Below are 19,005 nucleotides of genomic sequence, written 5' to 3'. Positions count from 1 at the left end.
GAAGTGACAAAGATGGGCCCACTTACTCTTCTTGAACACTAAACCTGACCAAAAGGAACCTGTACCTAGAGGGGGAGGGCCCATTGAGGGGCCTGCTTCCTTGGCGGTGATGGGCTGGCTTGGAAAATCAGGCTCTGTTGCATTGTGGCAGGAGGAAGATTCTTGGGACCCAAAATGTGCTCGAGAACTGTCATCAAGTGTCCAAAATGAGCCTTAGCTTCTGGAACAGGCTTGGTCCTGTCAGATAGGCGTTGGCAGCTCCCACTTCCTCCTGGGTAACTCCCTTCAGCTGTCCCAACAGAGCCAAGCACCTGCTGCCCAGTGTAGGCTTGCCCGCCCCCTGCCAACCTGCCTGAGGGGCACGTGGGCAGCTAACATTTACCCAGGCCCTGCCCTAGGAGATGAGGGAGATAGCACGGGTCTCCCCTCTTCTCTTCCCCATTCTTCCACTCCACCCCAAACCCACCACTCCCCCAAACAGGCCTGTCACAAGACACCTGGGAGCTGTGAGGAGACCAGACAGGCTGGGAGAGACCAGACTCCTCGGGTAACCAGAGAAGGATCAGACTCACAGGCAGACGGCTTTATCATAAAAGTGAAAATAATATGAAAATGTTTTTTATTTCTAAGTACAAAGCCAGACACTATTAAGACTGTGAAAAACTGGCCAGAGGCTGTAAAGGACAAAAAGGAGACTCTCTCTGGCCTGGTGTCCTGTGACCCAGCGCAGTGCTGTGGGGGAGGGGTGGGGGGCGGGGGGCGGGGCAGCAGCAAAAGATGGGCAGGTTGTGGCGTGGGGGAGGGAGGCCGACCCGCCAGCCCCGCCTGTGGGCCAGCTCCCCGCTCCTCAGAGCCTCCGGGTCTGGGGACCGAGGTTACTCTCGGCCCTTAAGGGCCACCGGGTCCCTGGCCGAGCAGACCCCGGGAACGAAGGGCGCAGGGGTGAGGCAGATGGGAGGGGGTGAGGGAGGGAGCAGAAGCCTTTGTGCACTGGGAAACTTTTATTCTGTGGATGCAAGTGAATGTTCCCGGCAGCAACTGAGAACGAAGCAAGGTGTTCTTGCCCCCAAAGGTATCTTCAGTCTCCCGGTCACATCCCCGTTATAGACAGAGAAGGTCTTGAGCCCTTGGAAAGGAGGACATGTCCGAGACTTAAGGCTGCAGCAGCCGAGGCTGTAGTGATGGAGTCTTGGGGCCACCTGGGGAGGAGCTAAAAGGAATGTGCACAGGTTGGCAGGAGTGAAGGGTGCTCGTCCCAGGAGCTGTGTGCCGCCCCTCCATTTGTATCTGGGGGCCAGGGGCACGTGTGGGGGCTCAGGCCTCGCCCTCCTCCTCACTGCCATCCACGCTGGCCTGCCTCACCACCTTCCCCCGGAGCCTGGGTGTGGAGGCGCAGCCAGCCCCGCCCTGCTCCTGGAAGGCCTGGGTCCGGCTGGCCACCAGGGCAGCGCTGTTGAGGGCGACCACAGACTGGCGGGACTTCAGGGCAGGCCAAGGCCCCTTGTGGCCCCGCTGGCCTCCCTTGGCCTTTGAGAGCTGAGGGAGGGTCTCTGGAGGGTCTTCCTCTGAAGAAAACACCTGGCGGGGTCAGAGTAGAAGGATCACTGAGAAGTCTTTCCAGGGCAGGGGCACTGAGCACAGAGTCTGGAAAGGGGCAGGTGTGGGCTGGTAAGTGAATGCAGAGACACTGGGCTGCTCGAGGGTCACATTTCCACAGGAGAGCAGACGACACCCCGGCCCCACTGTCCCTGCTCCTCGGCATTCGCTTGTCTACAACCTCCTAGCCCCACAAGCCCTCCTGAGCCTCCCCGCACCTGCCACATCCTTGGGGCCCCCTCCTCCTCCTCTTGCCCCCTCTGCCTCTGTACAGTCAGTCCTGAGAGCCTTCCAGGAGCTGGGCTCTGAGCCGGGAGCCACATGAAGACACTCTGCCTTTAGAAACATCCACACTCACCCACCAACCATCCATACCCAGTGCCACCTCCTCCAGGAAGCCTCTCCCAAGCGTTCCGGCCCTCCCAGACGAGCTCTGGCCTCAAGTCTCCTGTGTGCGTGTGTGTGCGCGCGCGCGTGTGTGTTTAGAGCGGGGTGGCGTCTGGCTTCCTAAGGCAAAGGCCAGCCTCTGTTCTGCTCATGCCCTGCAGCACTTAGCACGGAGATGATGCTCAACTGCTCAGGCCAGTACTTGGTTGTGTGGGTGCCATGACCCCTCTGCACCCCATCCTCTGGTGGGTCACTTGCCCCCCAGACTTGGGAGGGGCTGCAGAGGTCATCTCGTCCACCTCATCTAGGGTCAGCAGTTGGTCGTCCAGCTCCTGGCCTGCGGAGGATGGCTGGGCAGCCCTGCCCCTTAGGAAGCAAGTGCTTTCATCAGGCTGAGCATGCCCGCAGCCTCCAGCCCAGGGCTGGCTCGGCCCAGAAGCCCCCGCGGATGCCCCTGGCCCATGACTGCTCTCCAGCTTCCATGAAGGACAGCGCTCACTGGCCCCCACTGGGTCTCCTTGGCCGCTTTGAGGGGACGAAACGGAGCCGCCCAGGAAGTGGTCCCCATGGGAAGCCGAGCGCCCGTCCTGATCTCTCTCCTTCCTCCCATCTGCCGCTCCTACTTTTGTCCCCCGCTGTGCCTCTTCCCTGGCCCCAGCCTCACCTCTGGCAGGTCACTGGCCCCTGAGGTGCCTTCCAGCTCCGAGGAAGGCTCCAGGAGGCTGATGGACCTCATGACCCCTCGGAGGTTGATGCGGGGCCGTGGTCCAGGCTCTTCTGTCGGGGCTGCCTGGCTCTCCTCCAAACCCATAGCCTCCATCTCCGCCCTGCCCCCTGGCTCTGGCGGAAGCGGTGGGGAAGGTATAGAGACATCGGGGGCGAGGGGCTCCTCTGGGGAGGCCCCACCCGCTTTCTGCTCCCAGAGATGGCTCTGCCGGCTGTAAGGAGGTAGCCCTGGGTCAGCTTTGAGGGACCCAGCAGCCACCCCAGCCTCGGCACCCACCTACTCGCTTCCCCTCGTCTCCCCCTCGAACCTGGCGGTCAGGATGCCCTGGTAGGTCTGCAGCTGGCGCAGAAAGCCAGGGTTGGGGCGGGCGATGGGCCGGAGCTCCTGAACGTGGCGCAGGGCCTGCTCCAGGCCCCAGCCGTACTGCTTCATGGCGTAAGCGACCACCGTGGCAGCTGAGCGGCTGACGCCCATCTTGCAGTGCACCAGCGCCCGGGTGCCCTGGGCTCTGTGGAGGCCGCACGGTCAGCTCCCCCGCCCCCCCCCTCCCTGCCCCCGTCAGTGTGGGGGAAGGGCGGGTAGTGCTCCACCCAGAGCAGAGGAGCGGGGCAAGGCCAGGAGGAGTCCTAGAGCTGAGGGCAAAGCCGGCAGGATGAAGCTGGGGTGGGGTGAGCCGGGGGGGGGGGGGGCGGGGGTGCCCCAACCTTGCGGCCTCCACGAAGCGGTGTGTCTCCTTCCAGTGGGGTAGCAGCTGGGCTGACTCCTCGTCCCAGAGGCGCACGTTGTGGTAGATGAAGCGCTCCGGGTAGAAGTTGTCAATCTCGCGGGCCATGTTCAAGATGTGGCTGACCCTGCAGCAGAGGGCGGGAGGCCTGGCTGACGTGGCCGGTGGGGGGACGGGAGGCCCATCGGCCAGCAGACCCGGCGGAGCCTGGCTGGTTCGGAGAGTCAGGCGGGGCGGAGTGGGGGGGAGATGGCGTGACCCTGAGCGAATCCTGTCGCCCTGCCGCGCTGGAGTTGTCCCCTCTGGTCCAGCCAGCGGCTCGGCTGACTGCAGTGCTGAGCCTTCTAGTATAAGTCAGAGAACAGCTTTGAGCGAAGCTGAGACCACGTGGATCTGCGGCGGAGCTGGGGTGACGGGGGCCACAGCGGGTTTCCTGGAAGCCCACGGTGGACAAATGGCAGGAACCTAGGAGAGCAGGTGGCCAGGTCCCCCGGGAGAGGGGCACGCGCTTCTCCCTTGCGACGCGGTCATTGGAGAGGAGCTTTCCTGCTTGGGACAGGCCAGCGGGACGCCCGCGGCCACCCCTCTTCTCCGTGAGACTGAGGCCCTGGGTCCAGGCCTTGCTTTACAGCGTGGGGAGGGCGAGTGGGCCCGGGGAGGCCTTGCAGGGGGAGCAGCCCCAGAGGCGGGATGGGAAGCGGAGCTAGCAGCCCTTCAGGGGGGCCTGGGGGCTTCTGGCCAGGTTGCCCCTTGCGGGGGAGGCCAAGTGAAGCGGGGAGACAGAGGGTGGGCAGCCCTGAGGGGCTCAGAGCCCTACCTGTTTCTCTGTAGCTCCTCCAGGTTCGCCGCATTCCACTCTGAGCCCTGCGGAGGGAGGGGAGCATCATCCTCCGTCCCCCCAGCTGCAGCGTCGCCCCGCCCCCCCACCCCTCCAGCTGCTGCTCACCAGGTAGAGGTGGGGGAAGATGCGGGAGGCGCGATCTTGCTGGGCCATGAGCAACAGCATCTGGTTGTCGATGAAGTCGCGGTACTGTTCCAGCGGCCGGCCCAGGCGCAACTCCAGGGCCTGGCGGATCTGCAGGCAGAGCCACAGGGGCGCCGAGGCTCAGGGGGTCCCTTGCGAGTGTCCTGATGCCCGACCCTTCCCTCTGGGGCCTCAGAGGGCGCACCCGTCCCATCTGGACAGAGGAGCTGAGCCAGGCGTGGGGGCCTGGCTCAGGGCAGGAGGCAAGCAAGGTGGGAAGAAAGAGAGGAAAGCTCTGCCCCAGGTGGAGGACCGCCCCCCCACCCCCCACCCGGGGCCCAGCTCCCTCCTCACCCCTGCTCCTCCCCAGCACCAGCCCACCTCTTTGGGTTTTCTGTGTTTTTGGTTGTTTTTTTTTTGAAAGTAAGCCCCACGCCCAAGGTGGGGCTTGAACTCATGACCCCAAGACCAAGGGTCACCTGCTCTACTGACCGAGCCAGCCGGGCGCCCCCCAGCCCACCTCTTTGGAAGTGACGCTCTCCAGGTCACTGGTGTCCAGCACATCCCACAGCTCAGCCCGGATCGCCTGCTCCATCTGCTCCTGTTCTGAGGGCCTGGGAGCCGAGCCCGTCAGTCCAGGGACGCCTTCCCCACTCTGCTGCGACACCCTCCCTCTCCTCCCCTCCCTGCACTGACCGGCCAGGCTTGGCGCTGGGAGGCCGCAGAGACTCCAGGTCGGCCATGGCCATCCACTCGTTGAGGCAGCTCTGGTCGGAGCTCAGTCTGTCCTGATAGTGTCCAGCCCAGGTCAGGGCACTGCCCCCCGGCACAAGGCCACTGCCGAGGGCCGCCTCACATGCCTGGTGTAGCACCTGGAGTGTGGCCCTAGGACAGGGGAGAGGCTGGATCACACTGGCCTCCCTGCCACCCCTCCCCAGCCCCTCAGCCATCCCTGAGAAGAGGACGGGCCACCCTGACCCTTACCACATGGTCTGGATGGAGATGGGCTTGAAGATCCGGCTCTGCCCACCAGACGTCACGCTGAAGCCCCTGAGGGAGATCGGGTGAGGGTAGAACCCAACTCCAGGCTCTGGCACAGAGCCCCTGAGAGGCCAAGCCACTAGCTACCTCATGAGGCTGCTCCACAGAATGTACGCACATCCCTGGGCTTCAAGACAAGCCCCATTTGCCAGATGTGGGGTAGCTGAGGCCCAGAGAAGCTGGGTGACTTGCCTAGGTTCACACAGCAAACCAGAGATAGAGCTGAGCAGGCCCAGGCGCCAGATGCCCAGCCCAGAGTTCTCCCACGGCTCCCCAGTGCCCAGCTGCCCCATCATACACATCGCCCCGCTGGCCCCACCCCTCCCCTCTCTCCTCCCCCTAGCTGCCACCTCTTACCCATCTCCATCTAGGTACACCTGGGTGTCACTCCAGAGAGGCAAGACCAGGCCCAGGGTGCAGCTGGGGGAACTGGCAGGGGACAGAAGAAAAGCCACTGTCCCCCAGCATCTCACTTCCTCGCCCCCACCCCCGTTCCTCTCCCTGCTCCCACCTGCTATCGGGGAAGTCCACCCCCAGGAGGACGGTCTCATCCCGGCTCAGGTGTTCTCGTGTGGAAACTACCAGCAGGTAGCGGAGCCGGGGGGGCCGGGCTGCTTCCAGCTGGGCTGCCTGGGGGAGATAAGGAGGGAGAAGCCCAGGGTCACAGTGGCCCCAGAAGACCCTGCACCCCCCACCCCCGCCTGACACAGTCCTGGGCCTAGAACAGACGTGCTGCCCGCCCTCCTCTTCTCAGACACCAGATTGGTGGTTATAATCTGATGGTTCCCCACTTGTGGATTTCACGGTCCCACAAAATGTTTAAGAAGATTTTTCTTAAAGGGGGTATGTGTGGAAAAAAGGGGAGAATGGGCCTGACACAGATTGCCCGTTTTCAATTTCTGCCTAGGAAGGAGGCTTAGAAAAAAACCTTTCCACTTGCCATCACCGTCACTGGATTCAAGAAAGGTTTCTCACCCGAGAAATACTAAGGACTCGATCCCACAATGAAGGATGGTACTTCAGTGGAATAAATCCAGCTTTAGAGAGACCACCTGCTTTTGTTTTTCCCATCTTGCGGCAGACAAGGAGGTGCCCCACAGGCATCTGGGAGCTGGTCCTCAAGCTCTCACCTGTGCCCCATGGCGCCTGGGCCCCCTCCGGCTCAGCAGGCCCTCCTGAGCGCCAGGCCAGGCCTTCAGTAGGCAGACAGCTCGCGGGGTCAGGAAGGGCTTGCGCGGGTTGCACAGAACCCCGTCTCTGTGTAACGGCCAGCTCTCGGCCCTAATCTGGCCCTATGGGCTCAAGCAGGACAGACCTCCTGCCACCGTTTCCCACACCGCCAGAGCCCTGAAGACTTGACTGTGCCCTGTCAAAACGACTAGCTGAGCCGGCAGGCTCACCAGGGCTTGGGGGTTCATATTACTGCTCCCCACTCAGACACACGGGCTAGCTCTCTTCCATCCTGCCCCCCCACCCACCCAAGGGCGGGCTCTCCCCGCTTCTCAGGGGGCTCTGGGCCGCCCCTCACCAGGCGGATGTCGTCCTGCGGCCTCAGCAACTCCACCATGAGATGCAGGTGCTGGCTCTGCTCCTGCTTCCTGGGGCTCTGGGGCCCATGCCCATCATCCGTCTGGTCCCCGTGGGGCCGTTCTTCACCTGGGGGTCTCTCCACCACCTCGGGGCCAGCCTCAGCTGCTTCTCCCTCGTCCTCTCCATCCTGCAGTCTCAGGACAGCCCCGCGAAGGACTGCGAAGCTCTGCCTGGCAGGGCAGCAGGGAAGCCATCAGGGTCCCTCATACCCCTAGGACAGGTGCATCCAAATCACCTACCAGGCTTGTTAAAACGGGGGTTGGGCGCCATCCCTGGAGAGTCAGTAGGTCTGGAGTGGAGGCCTGAGAATGTGCATTTCTAGCCGGTTCCCAAGTGCTGAGGCCAGCCCATTTGGGGAACTACAGTCTTGGAGGCTCTCAAGCCCTCAACCCACTTGTCTAAGGGTTGGGGGCGGGCAAGGGTTGCTCCCTTTCCTTCGTACCTGCCTAACTCAGGAGATGCTGTAAACTTGGTGGTGACCCCAGGAGTCCTCGGGCCCTATTGTCTCAACCTGCCCTTTGGTTTGTGACTACGGGCCTGAGCCAGGGTCCACGATGGTGGTGACCAGGGGGAAGATGGAAGCAAAGGCAGCCAAGTCAGTGCTGCAAGCCAACTGCGCCCACCAGCCGTGCCCACTGGCAACACCGCCCACAGATTCAGGAGTTGGCTGTGGCTGCGAGTCCTCCAGGGTGGCAGTGGCCAGGCCTGGCAGCTGGATGTGGGTGTCTGTGTTGGGGAGAGGCGCTCACCTTCGCTGGAGCCGGCTTCCCCGCTTGGATGCCTGGTCCTGCTGAGAAAGCAGCCCCCAGGGCAGGGTGAGGCGGGCAGTGGCAAGGACTCTCCTCTCTGCTCTCAGGGTGCCATCGCCCCCCCTCCCAACTGGGGACTGGAACCAGGAAAGGTGTCAGGTCCCTTCCCACCCCAGTCCACTCCGCACCCGGAGGCACTGGGGGAGCCTGGGCCCAGGTCCAGGTGGGGCAGCGTGGGGTGAGAGTGGGTGGGGGTGCTGGAGGTGTCCAAGGGGTTGGCCCAGATCTGGGCCTGGAAGTGGGTAGGGCCTCTGCAGTCTGGGCTGGCGCTTCGGGGTTCCAGATCTTTGGTCTGAGTTCCTGGGAGCCTCAAGACCCCCTCCCAATCCCCTCCAGCGTGATACTTGGGGTCCCCCTCCCCGCACCCCCAGGCTCAAGGGGAGACTGGCCGTGGGCAGGACGCGCTCCCCCAGGCGCAGCTGGCAGCCAACTGCGTGGGCCGGACCACGGCAAAGCCAGACTTACCGTGGGCCCCACAGGCGTGGAGTGGCCGCTGGTCGGGGGGGAGCGGCTCACGGTGACCAGGGCCATGGGGCCTGGCCGGGGACACCTGGGCCGGTGCGGGCACTTTGCCCTCCCACAGCTCTACGGACAGTCCCTGCCCCGCAGGACCAGGAAGGAGAGACCGGAGCCACCAGGGCCTGGCACCTCCTCGGGGGCGGCCCTTAAAGGGCCAGACACTCGTCCAGCCGGGCCTGCGGAGCCAGCGCGAAGCGGCTGCCGCCCCTCCCTTCGCGTCTCCTCCGGTTCGGCCGCCTCGCCCCCGCCCCCGGACACGTTGGGGGCGGACCCGGGGCGGGGCGCAGGTGCGGAGCGCGGCCGGGAGGGAAGTGTCCAGAGGTCCTGCAACTTGCAGCCTTCGTTCCCGGGTTGGGTCCCTCCTCCGGGGAGGCGCCCCTGCCCCTGCCCTCCCGGCTCCGCCCACTTAGGTCACCTGAGTTCTGCTTTGGACCTCAACCGCGCTACTACCTAGAAGAGTTGAGACCTAGGGAAGCAGGACTGGGGACACAGGTCTTGGAGAGGATCAGACACAGTCTTAAGTTGGGGGGGACCCCAAAATTATTTCTCCTTGCTGATTGGCCCTTCTGCACGAATCCTTGGGAGACATGCAGAGCTTCAGGGGAAATCAGGCGGGATTTAGAACTGACCCCTGTAGCTCACAGGGGACCCTCAGGGCCACCTTGGAGGTGCGCAGGGCAGAGCTGCAGCAGAGGGAAGTGACTTGTCCAAATCACTGGGATAGAACATGCTGGAGTCAGTGCAGGAATCCAGGCCTGGTGTGCAGGGGGCTCCTCCCAGATGGCTGGCAGTAGTCTGGAGGCCCAGCCTTCCCCCTCTCAGACAGGAGCACAGGTGGGTTCTGGTAAAGACCCAGTGAGTCACAGGAGGACTCCAGGGAATTGATGTTAATGGAGCACCTACTCTGTAAGGGACTTGACATATGTGGGTTCATTTCACCCTCCCAACAGCCCTGGGGAGTGGGAGGCGGTCTCATTTTACAGCTGAGGAAACTGAGGCTCGGAGAAACTGAAAGGGCTACAGCCAGGATTCAAACCCAGGTCTGCAGCCATTGCCCACAGCGTCCACCCTCAATGTCCCCTCCCCACCTTGTCTCCCCATTGAGCAGAATAAGCCTGCTGCTCAAAGTCTCTTTATTTCCACCTAGGTCTCCAACGCAAGTCCACCTCCAGGGCTCCAGGCCCCAAGCTTAGCAGCAGAGAGTTTATAAATAAATAAGTTACAAAAGCAGGTGGGGCAGCAGCCCAGACAGCCCTCCCAGGGGCCGGGTGCTCAGTGCTCTGTGAGCGAGAGCTGCAGGATCCTCTGTAAGTCCTCCTCCTCCTGCTGCCCCCGTCGTTCCTGCTCCTCGTGCTCCCTCGAAGACAACTCCAGGGCCAGGCGAAGCTGCTCCTCAAAGCTTGAGGGGGCTGGGGCCGGGGGGGTCCTGTGAGGGGATTCTGGGCCGTTGGGCTCTGTGGACATCCGCAGGCTTTCTTGGAGGGCCCTTCCAGACAAGGCGTGAGAGGAAGGGCAGACCAGTGAGCGCTCAGGCTGGGGAAGAAGGCTAAGGGCAGGATCATGGCTATGGAGGACAAGGGCAAGGACAGGGTGGCTGGGACCCAGAAGACCAGAGAAAAGAGACAAGGCGAGGGGCCCCGTCTCCCCCATCCTCACGCTGCCTTCAGTGGTAGGCAGCGCTGCTTATGGAAGGTGGCCTTGGAGAGGGCATGGGATCCCGGGCCTAGTGCCTCCCCACTACCCGCCGCCACCAGCCAAGGACCCCCTGGCTGGCAGGGTCCTCGGGGCAGGGCAGGCTGAGACACTGTCCTAGTAGGTCCTAGAGGGCCTCACCGCTCCAGCTGAAGCTGCTCCTCATAAGCGGTGGCCTGGGGAAGAGGGTGGGCACCAGGCCGGGTGTTGGTCAGGGCCTCCCAGACTGTCACCTGCAGCAGACGAAGCCCGGAGCTGTCACGCCTGCCACCCGTGCCAGCACCCAGGCGGGCCGGCCCCTGCCCGCGTCCCACCTGCTCGGCCTCCGCGCCTGCCTCCAGCAGGCTCTGCCGGATGGCAAACTGGAGCAGGTCGTCATCCTCGTCGCGAAGGGGCTCGCTGCGCTCTGTGCCCAGCACGCTGTACCCCTCGGGCACCTCAAACACAGCGGGATCCACTTCACACGGGAAAGGGCTCCCTGCGCAGGAGAAGGGCCACGCTCAGCCCCGGGGCTCGGGGACCAGGGAGCGGCGCAGCCCGCCTCCCTGCCGCGGTACCTGAGGCTGGGCCGCCAGGGCCAGGGGCCGGCACCCACACTGAGCTCAGGGGCTCGTCACAGCCACACAGGTTGCTGAAGGTGATGCGGGCATTGAGCACGTGGAAAAGGGGAATCTCTGCGAGGAGACAGCGGGCCTGAGCCACCGGGGCCAGCGGCCGGCCCCCGTCCCCAGGAGCTGCCCAAGGGCCCCCAGTGCCCCAGGCCACCCCTCACCAATCTTGACTGGGAAGCCAGGGGGAAGGCGCAGGGTGATGAAGTCACGCAGCTTGGCAAAGTGAGCGTTGCTGATAGCCATCAGGTCAATGATGGGCGTCACCTGGTCACCCAGGGAGAGCGGGTGCTCCTCACTCAGCCAGAGCGTGGCCTTGAACCTGCACAGGACGTGAGTCAAGGAACCTCTGGCGGCCCCTCTGTTAAGACCCACCCAGCCTGGACACCTGCCTTTACTCACACTCTCTGCCAAGACTACGCTGCCCTCTTGTCTGCTCAGCTGTCCCGCCTGCCTTCCCCAGGAGCGTGTGTCCTTCTGGCCCTACTGCCCGAGCTGCCCCCCAGACCCTGGGCCCAGGCTGGGGCCTATGGTAGCCTCAATTCGTCTGGATGCGGAGTCTACCTGTGGTCCCTGGACAGTGCTGGGCCCACCGTGAGCTCTATGTCATGGCTCATCAGATCCTCCCAGTGCCCTTGTGAGCAGGGGGACAAGTGTGACTGTTATTTTACTGAGGAGAACAGACTCTCAGAGGGGAAGACATTTCCTGGGGCCACAGAGTCAGGAGATGGCAGCGCTGTGAGCCCTTCCCCTTTGCCATAAGCTGGCCTCCAGCAGGTGCTCATTCAATTGAACAGAAAGCCATAAATGGGCGGTGCTGCCCATTCATTCATTCACCAGACAAGAGTAACCAGTGCTCTGGGCCAAGCCCCCGAGCTGGTGCCAATAACCACGGATAAGACAGACCTGGCTTCTGGACCCACGGAGGAGCATCTAGCAGGAAGCCAGCTGGGTGAGTGGGTCCCCCACTCTGGCGGGCCCCAAGTGTGACAGGAGTCTGCAAGGGCTCAGGGGGACCAGGCAGGGTCCCCGTCCCTGAGGGAAGTCCCAAAGCCAGCTCCAAGACCTCACCTCTGTACTTTGCTGGACATCTCAATGGGGCGGCCAATGTTCCTCGACTCCAGGCTGAAGTTGGGATCGAAGTATTCACTGGGGGAAATGGCTGTGGGGTTGGTGGGGCTGGCGGCCTGCTGCACAGGAGCCTGGGAGGGCCCCATGAACAGACTTAGTGCTCAGGAGGGTGCCTGCCTGGCCCTGCCCACCGGCCCCCTGCCCGTGACCCCCCCACCTGGGGGCCTGGCTCACCCCGCTGTGGGAGGAGTGCTGCTGGGCCATCCCGAGGAAGGACTGGAATGGAGTCTTCCCTCCTAAGGAGAAAGGGTGGGAGCCCATGAGGAGACTTTGGGCCACTGCCCCCAGACTGCCCCCCTGTCCACTCTGGGAGCCTCCTGTCGGGTGGGAGACAGAGCACATGGGAATGGGGAGGCCTCCCAGCTTGTCCCAGACATTGTGGCCCTAACCCCAGACCAGGGTGACCCCAGCATATGGTGTGACTGGGCAGCAGGCAGGCGCACCTCGGTTTACCTTTGCTCCTCGACTTGTCCTGATCAGAGAGGTGCTCCGTGCGAGTGCGTGTCACCAGCTCCACATTGGTGGCACTGTATACCTGGGGAGCAGGGGGGACACGGGGGGAGCTGAGGGCTCAGAGCCTGTTTCCCACACTCAGCCTCACCAGTACAGGACCCACGTCCTCCTCTCTGCAGGGACAGACAGGATCTCGCCCCCCACTGTGGAGGAGGTGGCAGGGTCTGAACCATGGGGGCTCAGTCATGAGGGGAAAGCGCTCCTCGTGTCATCTCGGTAACCCGAGTCGGGGCCCGTGCTGGGGTGATCCCTATGTGCTCGGCGGGGCCTGGGCACTCGGGCCCCCCTGAGTTCCCATGGCCACACGGGGCTTCCAGAGCCCACGGGCTACTCTGTCTCTCCTCCACATGGGTGGGTGTGGAGAAGCAGTGGAGTTCCTGGGCCTTGTCTCCTACCCCAGCCCCCACCACTAGCCTCTCCTGCCTTGGCCTCGTAGCCGCTAACGGTTTCCATCTTCTCAGACCGCCAGCCCCAGATACCACATTTGTTCCTGAAACAGACCAAACAGGAGCTCGTGAGGATCCGGACCCCTCGGCCCTAGCCAGAGCCTTCCCTTCCAGAGACCCCTTCCAATTCGCCTTCCCACTATGAAACGCAAGGGCCTTGAGAGGACGCCTGGACAGCTGGGGACAATCAAACAGGGACTGGGGACTAAAAAGTACTGAGGAATTATCATTAATTTGTTAGGTGTGATAATGGTGTTGGGGCTGGTCTTATAAACATCCTTATCTGTTAGAGTCATGTGCAGAAGCATTTACTGTTAAAGTGATATGGCATCTGGGATGTGCTTTAAATAGTCCAGGAAGGGGCGCCTGGATGGCTCAGTTGGTTAAGTGTCTGACTTCAGCTCCGGTCATGATCCCAGGGTCCTAGGATCAAGCCCTGCTCAGTGGGGGTCCGCTCATCCCTCTCCCTCTGCCCCTCCCCCCACTTCACTCTCTCATTCTCTCTCTCAAATAAATAAAATCTTAAAAAAAAAAAAAGTTTGGGGGCTCCTGGGTGGCTCAGTCATTAAGTGGCTGCCTTCGGCTCAGATCATGGTCCCAGGGTCCTGGGATCGAGCCCCGCATCGGGCTCCCGGCTCAGCGGGAAGCCTGCTTCTCCCTCTCCCACTCCCCCTGCTTGTGTTCCCTCTCTCACTGTGTCTCTCTCTGTCAAATAAATAAATAAAACTAAAAAAAAAAAAAAGTTCAGGGAAGAGGCACCTGGGGGGGCTCAGTCAGTTGAGGATAACGATGCTTGATTTTGGCTCAGGTCATGATCTCAGGGTCGTGAGATCGAGCCCCGCAGTGGGCTCCACGGTGGGCATGAAGTCTGCTTAAGATTCTCTCTCACCCTCTGCCCCTCCCCCCACCTCTCTCTCCCTCCCTAAAAATAAAATAAAATAGTCCAGAGAAAAATGGAAAAAAGCAAGGAAGGATAGACTCAACAAGATTGATAGAATGTCGGTTAAGTGTTGAAGTTGGGCGAAGAGGACATTCTAACTATTCTCTCTTCTTTCATACATGTTTGAAATTTTCCAGAATAAAAAGTGAAAAATAAAAGTGTGTCTGATTCAACAATAATAGTTACAAGACATCAATATCCCACTTTTGATAATGGCTAGGACAAGGAGACAAAAGATCAACAAGGAAACAGAAGACTTGAACAACCCTATAAAAGAGACTTAACAGACTTTCTTAGAACACTCCACCCAACAACAACAGAATGCACATTCTCCTCAGGTGGCACATGAAACATTCTTCAGGATGGACCATATGCTAGGCCATAAAAGAAGCCTCAATAAAACTGAAAGGAGAAAAGTCATACAAAGCATGTTCTCCAACCACAAGGGAATGAAATAAGAAATCAATAACAGAATAAAGATTTGGGAAACTCACAAAGGTGTGGAAAGTAAACACACTCCTAAAAAACCCAAAGGGTCAATGAATAAATCAAAAGAGAAATCAGAAAATGCTTTGAGATAAGTGGAAATAAAGATACAATACTCAAACTTGTGGGATGCAGCTAAAACAGTGGTTAGAAGGAAACTTAGAGCTATAAATGACAATATTAAGAAAAAAAATTAAAGACCTAAGTAAGTGGGAAATGGTCACATGGTCACGGAAGAGGACACTCAACATTGTCAAGATGACAGTGCACCCCAAGCCGAGTTACAGTTTCAACGCAAACCCTATCAGAATCCCACCCAACGATATCTTTGTAGAAATTGACCAACTGAATCTGGAATTCCTATGAAATTGCAAGGGACCCAGAATACCCAAAATAATCCTGAGCAAGAAGAACAAAGTCAAAAGACTCACACTTTCCAATTTCAAAACTTACCACAAGGCAACACTTATAAGACAGTGTGGTCCTGGCACAAGGACTGGCATATAGGTCAACGGAATAGAGCTGAGAGTCCAGAAATAAACCCATACATCTGTGGTCAACTGATTTTCCACAAGGGTGCTAAGACCATTCAGTGAAAAAGAGCAGTCTTATGCACAAATGGTGCTGGGACAAGTGGGTCATCACCTGCAAAACAATGAAGTCAGACCCTTTCCTCACACCATACACAAATAGTAATTCAAAATGGATCAAAGACCGAAATGTAAGAGCTAAACCTATAAAACTTTGAGAAGAAAACACAGGGGAAAATCTTTGTCACTTTGGATTTGACAAAATATTGTTAGACATGACACTGGAGGAACAGGTGACAAGAGGAAAAAATTCAAAAATACATAAATTGTATATTTCATGAAAATTAAAAATGTGTCGTCAAAGGACACGGTCAAGAGAGTGAGAACTCAGCCCACAGAACGGGAGAAAATATTTGCAAATCACATACCTGAGAAGGGACTTAGATCTAGAATATATAAAGAACTCTTGCAACTCAATAATAAAAAGACAACCCAATTTTTTAAATGCGCAAAGGATGTGAATAGACCCGTCTCCAAAAAAAGAGCTATAAATGGCCAATGAGCACATGAAAAGGTGCTCCACACATCATTCACCATGAAGGAAATGCAAATCACAACCACAGTGAAATACCCCTTCTCACACCCGCTAGGGTGGTTGTAATCCAAAAATAAATGAATGAACAGCAATGTTGGTGAGGACATGAAGGAACTGGAACCGTCAAACACTGCTCGGGGGGCAGGGGATGGAAAATGCTGCAGCCCCCTTGGTGAACAGTCTGGCAGTTCTTCAAACAATTAAACATCTGGTTACCAGATGAGCTAGCAATTCTACTCCCAGGTATACACCTGAGAGAAATGAAAACTATGTCCACATAAAACCTTGTATACTAATGTTTACAGAAACCTTCATAAAGGCGAAAGGTGGAAACCATCCTAATGTCCGTCAGTAGATGAGTGAATAAACAAAATGTGAGCTAGGCATACAATGGACGGGGTGAAGCAGTTACACACTAAACTGGATGAAGTGTGAAAACGTTCTCAGTGAAAGAAGTCACACAAGACCACGTATCGCATGATTCCATTCATGGGAGAGTCCCGAATAAGGAAATCTACAGAGAAAGTAAATGAGTGGCTGCCTAGGGCTGGGGAAGGGGGTGAGGGCACGGGAGTTGGCAGCTACAGGATTTCTTTTTGGGGTGATGACAATGTTCTAAAATTGACTGGGGTGATAGCGGCATTTCCGCAAACACGCTAAAAACCAGTGAATCGTACACTCTAAACAGGTGAACTGTTCAGTATACAAAATTATATTCCAATAAAGCTGTTTGTTTGTTTGGTTTTCAAAAAGGTTATTTCTGAAGTCTGTTCCAGGAACTGGGACATATGTTGTCAGAGAGAGAACAGCCTGGCTGGTAGGAATCTGACCCTACCCACAAAGGACTCTGGCCCAGAAACAGCCATACTACTGAGAAACCCACACTGGGGTGAAGAGCTGCCCTGAACCACAGCCTAAATCCTTGTTGTGATGGGAAAACACGTGAGGGCCCCCTGACCTAGCCTCCTTCCCAGGAAGACCGCTGCCCTCAGACAGACGTGCAGGGGCCTGAAGGTTGCCACGGGACCTGCAGGTGGTCTGGGTGGGACACTGGGCCTGCAGGGACCCCTGCCCCCACCTGAGCAGCCTCTGAGCGGCTCACCCTCCCAGAGGCCTGAACCGGGACCCGCGGTGTGGCCGGGCCCCAACTGACCTCTCGAAGGCCACATTGCGCGTGTCCAGGTGGGTGGAGACGATAGGAGAGGTGAGCCGACTGGCCACATGCTCTTCACTGGGCCGCATGGCGGCCAGCAGCGCTTCCGGCTCCTGCAGGGCGAGCCCCAGCGTCTCGGTGTGCACCACCTGCCGGTCGTGGTCCACTTCCATCACCAAGGCTCCTGCCTCTGCCAGCCGGCCCGGGTGCGTGAGGGGCACAAGTCAGTGCCAGGCCCCAGACAGCGGGGGAAAGGGCCACCACGGTGCCCTCAGCCACCTGCTGCTAAGTGGGTGAGGCCCCAGCCCGTGGGTCCCCTCCACCCTCAACCTCTGTTTCCAGAAAGTAGAGAAAAAGAACAGCACCGTTCTCACAAGCCACAGAGAATCCAGCGGGTGGTGGAGGGGGATCCCGGCCTGCCTCATGCCCACAGTGAGTCCCCCAGAGCTCACCCTGGCCCTTGAAGATAAAGCTCCTCCTGCCACGCTGCCAGGTCATGTGCTCGAAGCCCAGAAGACTGGTGTCCACCCGCAGGCTCTCCCCCCGCTTCCACACTCGGTACACGTCACTCGGGCACATCTTGGACACAAGGGGCACTGCAGGGAGTGCGGGGGTCACCATGGTTCTTTCCCATAGGATCCCCCCGCCCCGCCCCAGGCGGAGCCAAGAGGTCCTCACTCACCCCAGCTGGTGAACTCCCACTTCATCTCCACGTAGAAATCGGGGGCCTGAGATAGACCAGAGCACCTGTCAGGGCCTGGTGCTGAGGATCGGCGGGCCTAGGGAGCTCCTTGTCTGTAGCCCCTCTCTGGGAGTCCAGCCCCTCAGCAAGTCTTCAAGTGCTATGTCCTAGCTACGCCCCCACTACAACCACACCCCTCCCCCAGGAAAGGGTGGGCTAAGTGGGGCCCTAATAAGGTCTTGGGATAAACAGACTCTAAATATCTGGAGCCCGGAGGTCAGTGTCCACCTGGCCACTAGACTGCGGAGGGGCCCTGGGGGAATTTCTTGCTCCCCCTAGGTCTCAGAGTCCTCATCTGTAAAGAGGGCACAATGACCCCCTCTGGGCCTGCCCCCCATGCTTGAGGAGGGCCAACAGGTACTCAGGGGCACCAGGCCACACCTGCAGAGTCAGATGAAACTCTCCCCCCAGGGAACAGGCCCACATCTAAAGCTCTGTGGAGATTTCTGGTACGAGGGACCCCTGACATCAGCAACAGCTTTCCTCCTAAAGGGCCCCGTCTCGCCCATGTGGGCCTGGACTCCTCTTCCCTACATGACCCTGGAATGGGGTCACTGTTGTCGACAGCGATGGGAAAGCATGCTGCGCAGACGGAGTGGGTGGCAGGTGGCCAGTGACCCCCCACGCAGTGTGTCACGGCCCCCTGACGCGGCTCCCTACCCCTCCTGACGGACCGTACCTCTGTCCCCGCCGTACCTGGCGGAGTTTGTTGAGCAATTCCGGAATGCCAGCCAGTCTCTGTGTGGCCCTCTGGTAGTCCCGATACTGGAGCACCAGCTGTACCATCTCGGGGTCCCCAGTGCTGACTGCCTCCTGCAGGACTAGGGGCACCAGGCCGCTGAGGGGAGCTCTGTCGATGGCCCCAGGCACCAACCCCATCGCCAGCCTCAGGGGAGCCCCTGTGCCCTCTGCAGTACCTGCCCAGCCCTGGCAGCTCTCTTTGCCCACATTGGCATTGTGTCGAAGGAGGACTCTGACGGACTCCAGGTTCCCCAGGGACACAGCCAGCTCCAGGGGAGTGCGCCCCCGGGGGTCCTCCTGTTCAATGTCGTGCTGGGGAAGATGGGACACTCAGCACAGGGCAAGCAAAGAGAAGCAAGAAGGCCTCTAGGCTGAACACGGCTGGGGGGCATGGCGGGAAATAAAGACAGCAGACAGGCCATGGGAATGGCTGAGGGTGGCCTGCGTGTCCTCGTAGGAGGAGGGGGGGAGCAGGTGGGAAGGGCCTGCCCACCTCTCCTGCCTTCGGCCAGGAAGAGAGCTGGGGATCCGGCGGTGGGGCCTGGTCAGGCAGCCTGGTCAGGCAGAGGTGCAGCTGCAGATGTCAAGAGTTTGGGGGGGCCTGGGGGCCAGAACCAGGCTGCCTGTCCTCAGCCTGCTGGCTCAGGGGTGGTGTGGCGCGAATTCGGGGGCCGGATGCAGTGCGAAGCGGGCAGACGGGCGGGCGAGGCCCAGCGCTGGAAGCCGAGGCCAGAGGCTCAAGCGAGAGGGGCAGTGACCCGGGCTTCGGCTCAGGCCGGGCGGCCTCCAGGACGGAGACCACGGTTTGAGTGGGCTGCGCGGAGGACAGCCCGGGCGCCCGGTGGGTCTCACCTGGCGGCTGTGCAGCGCGGCCTCCAGTTCGCGGTGCCGGTTCGCCCAGACGAGCCGGTGCAGCGGGAAGGTGGGGCCCGGGCCGGCCATGCTGGGCCTCAGCGCCGCATCGCGGGAGGGAGGGCGGGCGCGGCGGGGGCGACCCGGCCCCGCCTCGGCTTCGGGCCTGCCGCGGCCCTCTCGCCCACGGTCCGCGCAGCCTGGAGCGGCGCCCCACGC

The 19,005-nt window shown here is 60.1% G+C and overlaps 2 protein-coding genes across 7 annotated transcripts; both read right to left on the bottom strand.

The window, feature by feature from the left end:
- Nucleotides 1–583: 583 nt before the first annotated feature.
- Nucleotides 584–8,490, bottom strand: SSH3 (slingshot protein phosphatase 3). Of its 4 annotated transcripts, none has more exons than XM_035013379.1 (14): nucleotides 8,304–8,490; nucleotides 7,779–7,819; nucleotides 6,968–7,199; nucleotides 5,951–6,069; nucleotides 5,797–5,868; nucleotides 5,383–5,448; nucleotides 5,095–5,283; nucleotides 4,919–5,012; nucleotides 4,381–4,509; nucleotides 4,252–4,298; nucleotides 3,415–3,561; nucleotides 3,018–3,218; nucleotides 2,648–2,921; nucleotides 584–1,578 (listed from the first exon to the last, which is right to left on the bottom strand). In XM_035013379.1, exons 1-14 carry the CDS (start codon nucleotides 8,367–8,369, stop codon nucleotides 1,315–1,317), a joined length of 1,941 nt encoding a protein of 646 aa, XP_034869270.1. In that variant the 5' UTR covers nucleotides 8,370–8,490; the 3' UTR covers nucleotides 584–1,314. The 4 variants fall into 4 exon arrangements, with proteins under 4 accessions (XP_034869270.1, XP_034869272.1, XP_034869271.1 ...); XM_035013380.1 differs by having other exon boundaries at nucleotides 1,315–1,578; nucleotides 7,779–7,816; XM_035013382.1 differs by having other exon boundaries at nucleotides 1,322–2,349.
- A 983-nt stretch (nucleotides 8,491–9,473) lies between these two features.
- On the bottom strand, nucleotides 9,474–18,999 carry ANKRD13D (ankyrin repeat domain 13D). 3 transcript variants are annotated; one of them, XM_035013376.1, is made up of 15 exons: nucleotides 18,787–18,999; nucleotides 18,111–18,246; nucleotides 17,890–18,014; nucleotides 17,134–17,179; nucleotides 16,904–17,047; nucleotides 16,452–16,641; nucleotides 12,725–12,791; nucleotides 12,242–12,323; nucleotides 11,963–12,024; nucleotides 11,729–11,859; nucleotides 10,822–10,979; nucleotides 10,607–10,723; nucleotides 10,364–10,527; nucleotides 10,191–10,282; nucleotides 9,474–9,843 (listed from the first exon to the last, which is right to left on the bottom strand). In XM_035013376.1, exons 1-15 carry the CDS (start codon nucleotides 18,874–18,876, stop codon nucleotides 9,630–9,632), a joined length of 1,818 nt encoding a protein of 605 aa, XP_034869267.1. In that variant the 5' UTR covers nucleotides 18,877–18,999; the 3' UTR covers nucleotides 9,474–9,629. The 3 variants fall into 3 exon arrangements, with proteins under 3 accessions (XP_034869267.1, XP_034869269.1, XP_034869268.1); XM_035013378.1 differs by lacking the exon at nucleotides 18,787–18,999 and adding an exon at nucleotides 18,428–18,509; XM_035013377.1 differs by lacking the exon at nucleotides 18,787–18,999 and having other exon boundaries at nucleotides 17,890–18,031; nucleotides 18,111–18,197.
- Nucleotides 19,000–19,005: the final 6 nt, after the last annotated feature.

The sequence above is a fragment of the Mirounga leonina genome, unplaced genomic scaffold (genome assembly GCF_011800145.1).
Source record: "Mirounga leonina isolate KUSES-001 unplaced genomic scaffold, KU_Mleo_1.0 Mir_166, whole genome shotgun sequence".
NCBI classification, from domain to species: domain Eukaryota; kingdom Metazoa; phylum Chordata; class Mammalia; order Carnivora; family Phocidae; genus Mirounga; species Mirounga leonina.
Note: the sequence above shows the minus strand (reverse complement) of the source record. Positions and strands in the feature narration are given on the sequence as shown.

What these genes read in the sequence shown, in the direction of transcription:
- SSH3 (XM_035013379.1), bottom strand. Translation starts at nt 8,369, where the DNA reads ATGGCCCTGGTCACCGTGAGCCGCTCCCCCCCGACCAGCGGCCACTCC. An exon ending in GTGGACTTCCCCGATAGCAG is followed by an intron (nt 5,869 to 5,950) that starts GTGGGAGCAGGG and finishes GTCCCCTGCCAG; the next exon opens with TTCCCCCAGCTGCACCCTGG. An exon ending in CAGGGCATCCTGACCGCCAG is followed by an intron (nt 2,922 to 3,017) that starts GTTCGAGGGGGA and finishes ACCTCCTTACAG; the next exon opens with CCGGCAGAGCCATCTCTGGG.
- ANKRD13D (XM_035013376.1), bottom strand. Translation starts at nt 18,876, where the DNA reads ATGGCCGGCCCGGGCCCCACCTTCCCGCTGCACCGGCTCGTCTGGGCG. An exon ending in TTAGCGGCTACGAGGCCAAG is followed by an intron (nt 12,324 to 12,724) that starts GCAGGAGAGGCT and finishes CCTGCTCCCCAG; the next exon opens with GTATACAGTGCCACCAATGT. An exon ending in CAGGCGCGGAGGCCGAGCAG is followed by an intron (nt 10,283 to 10,363) that starts GTGGGACGCGGG and finishes CGTCTGCTGCAG; the next exon opens with GTGACAGTCTGGGAGGCCCT.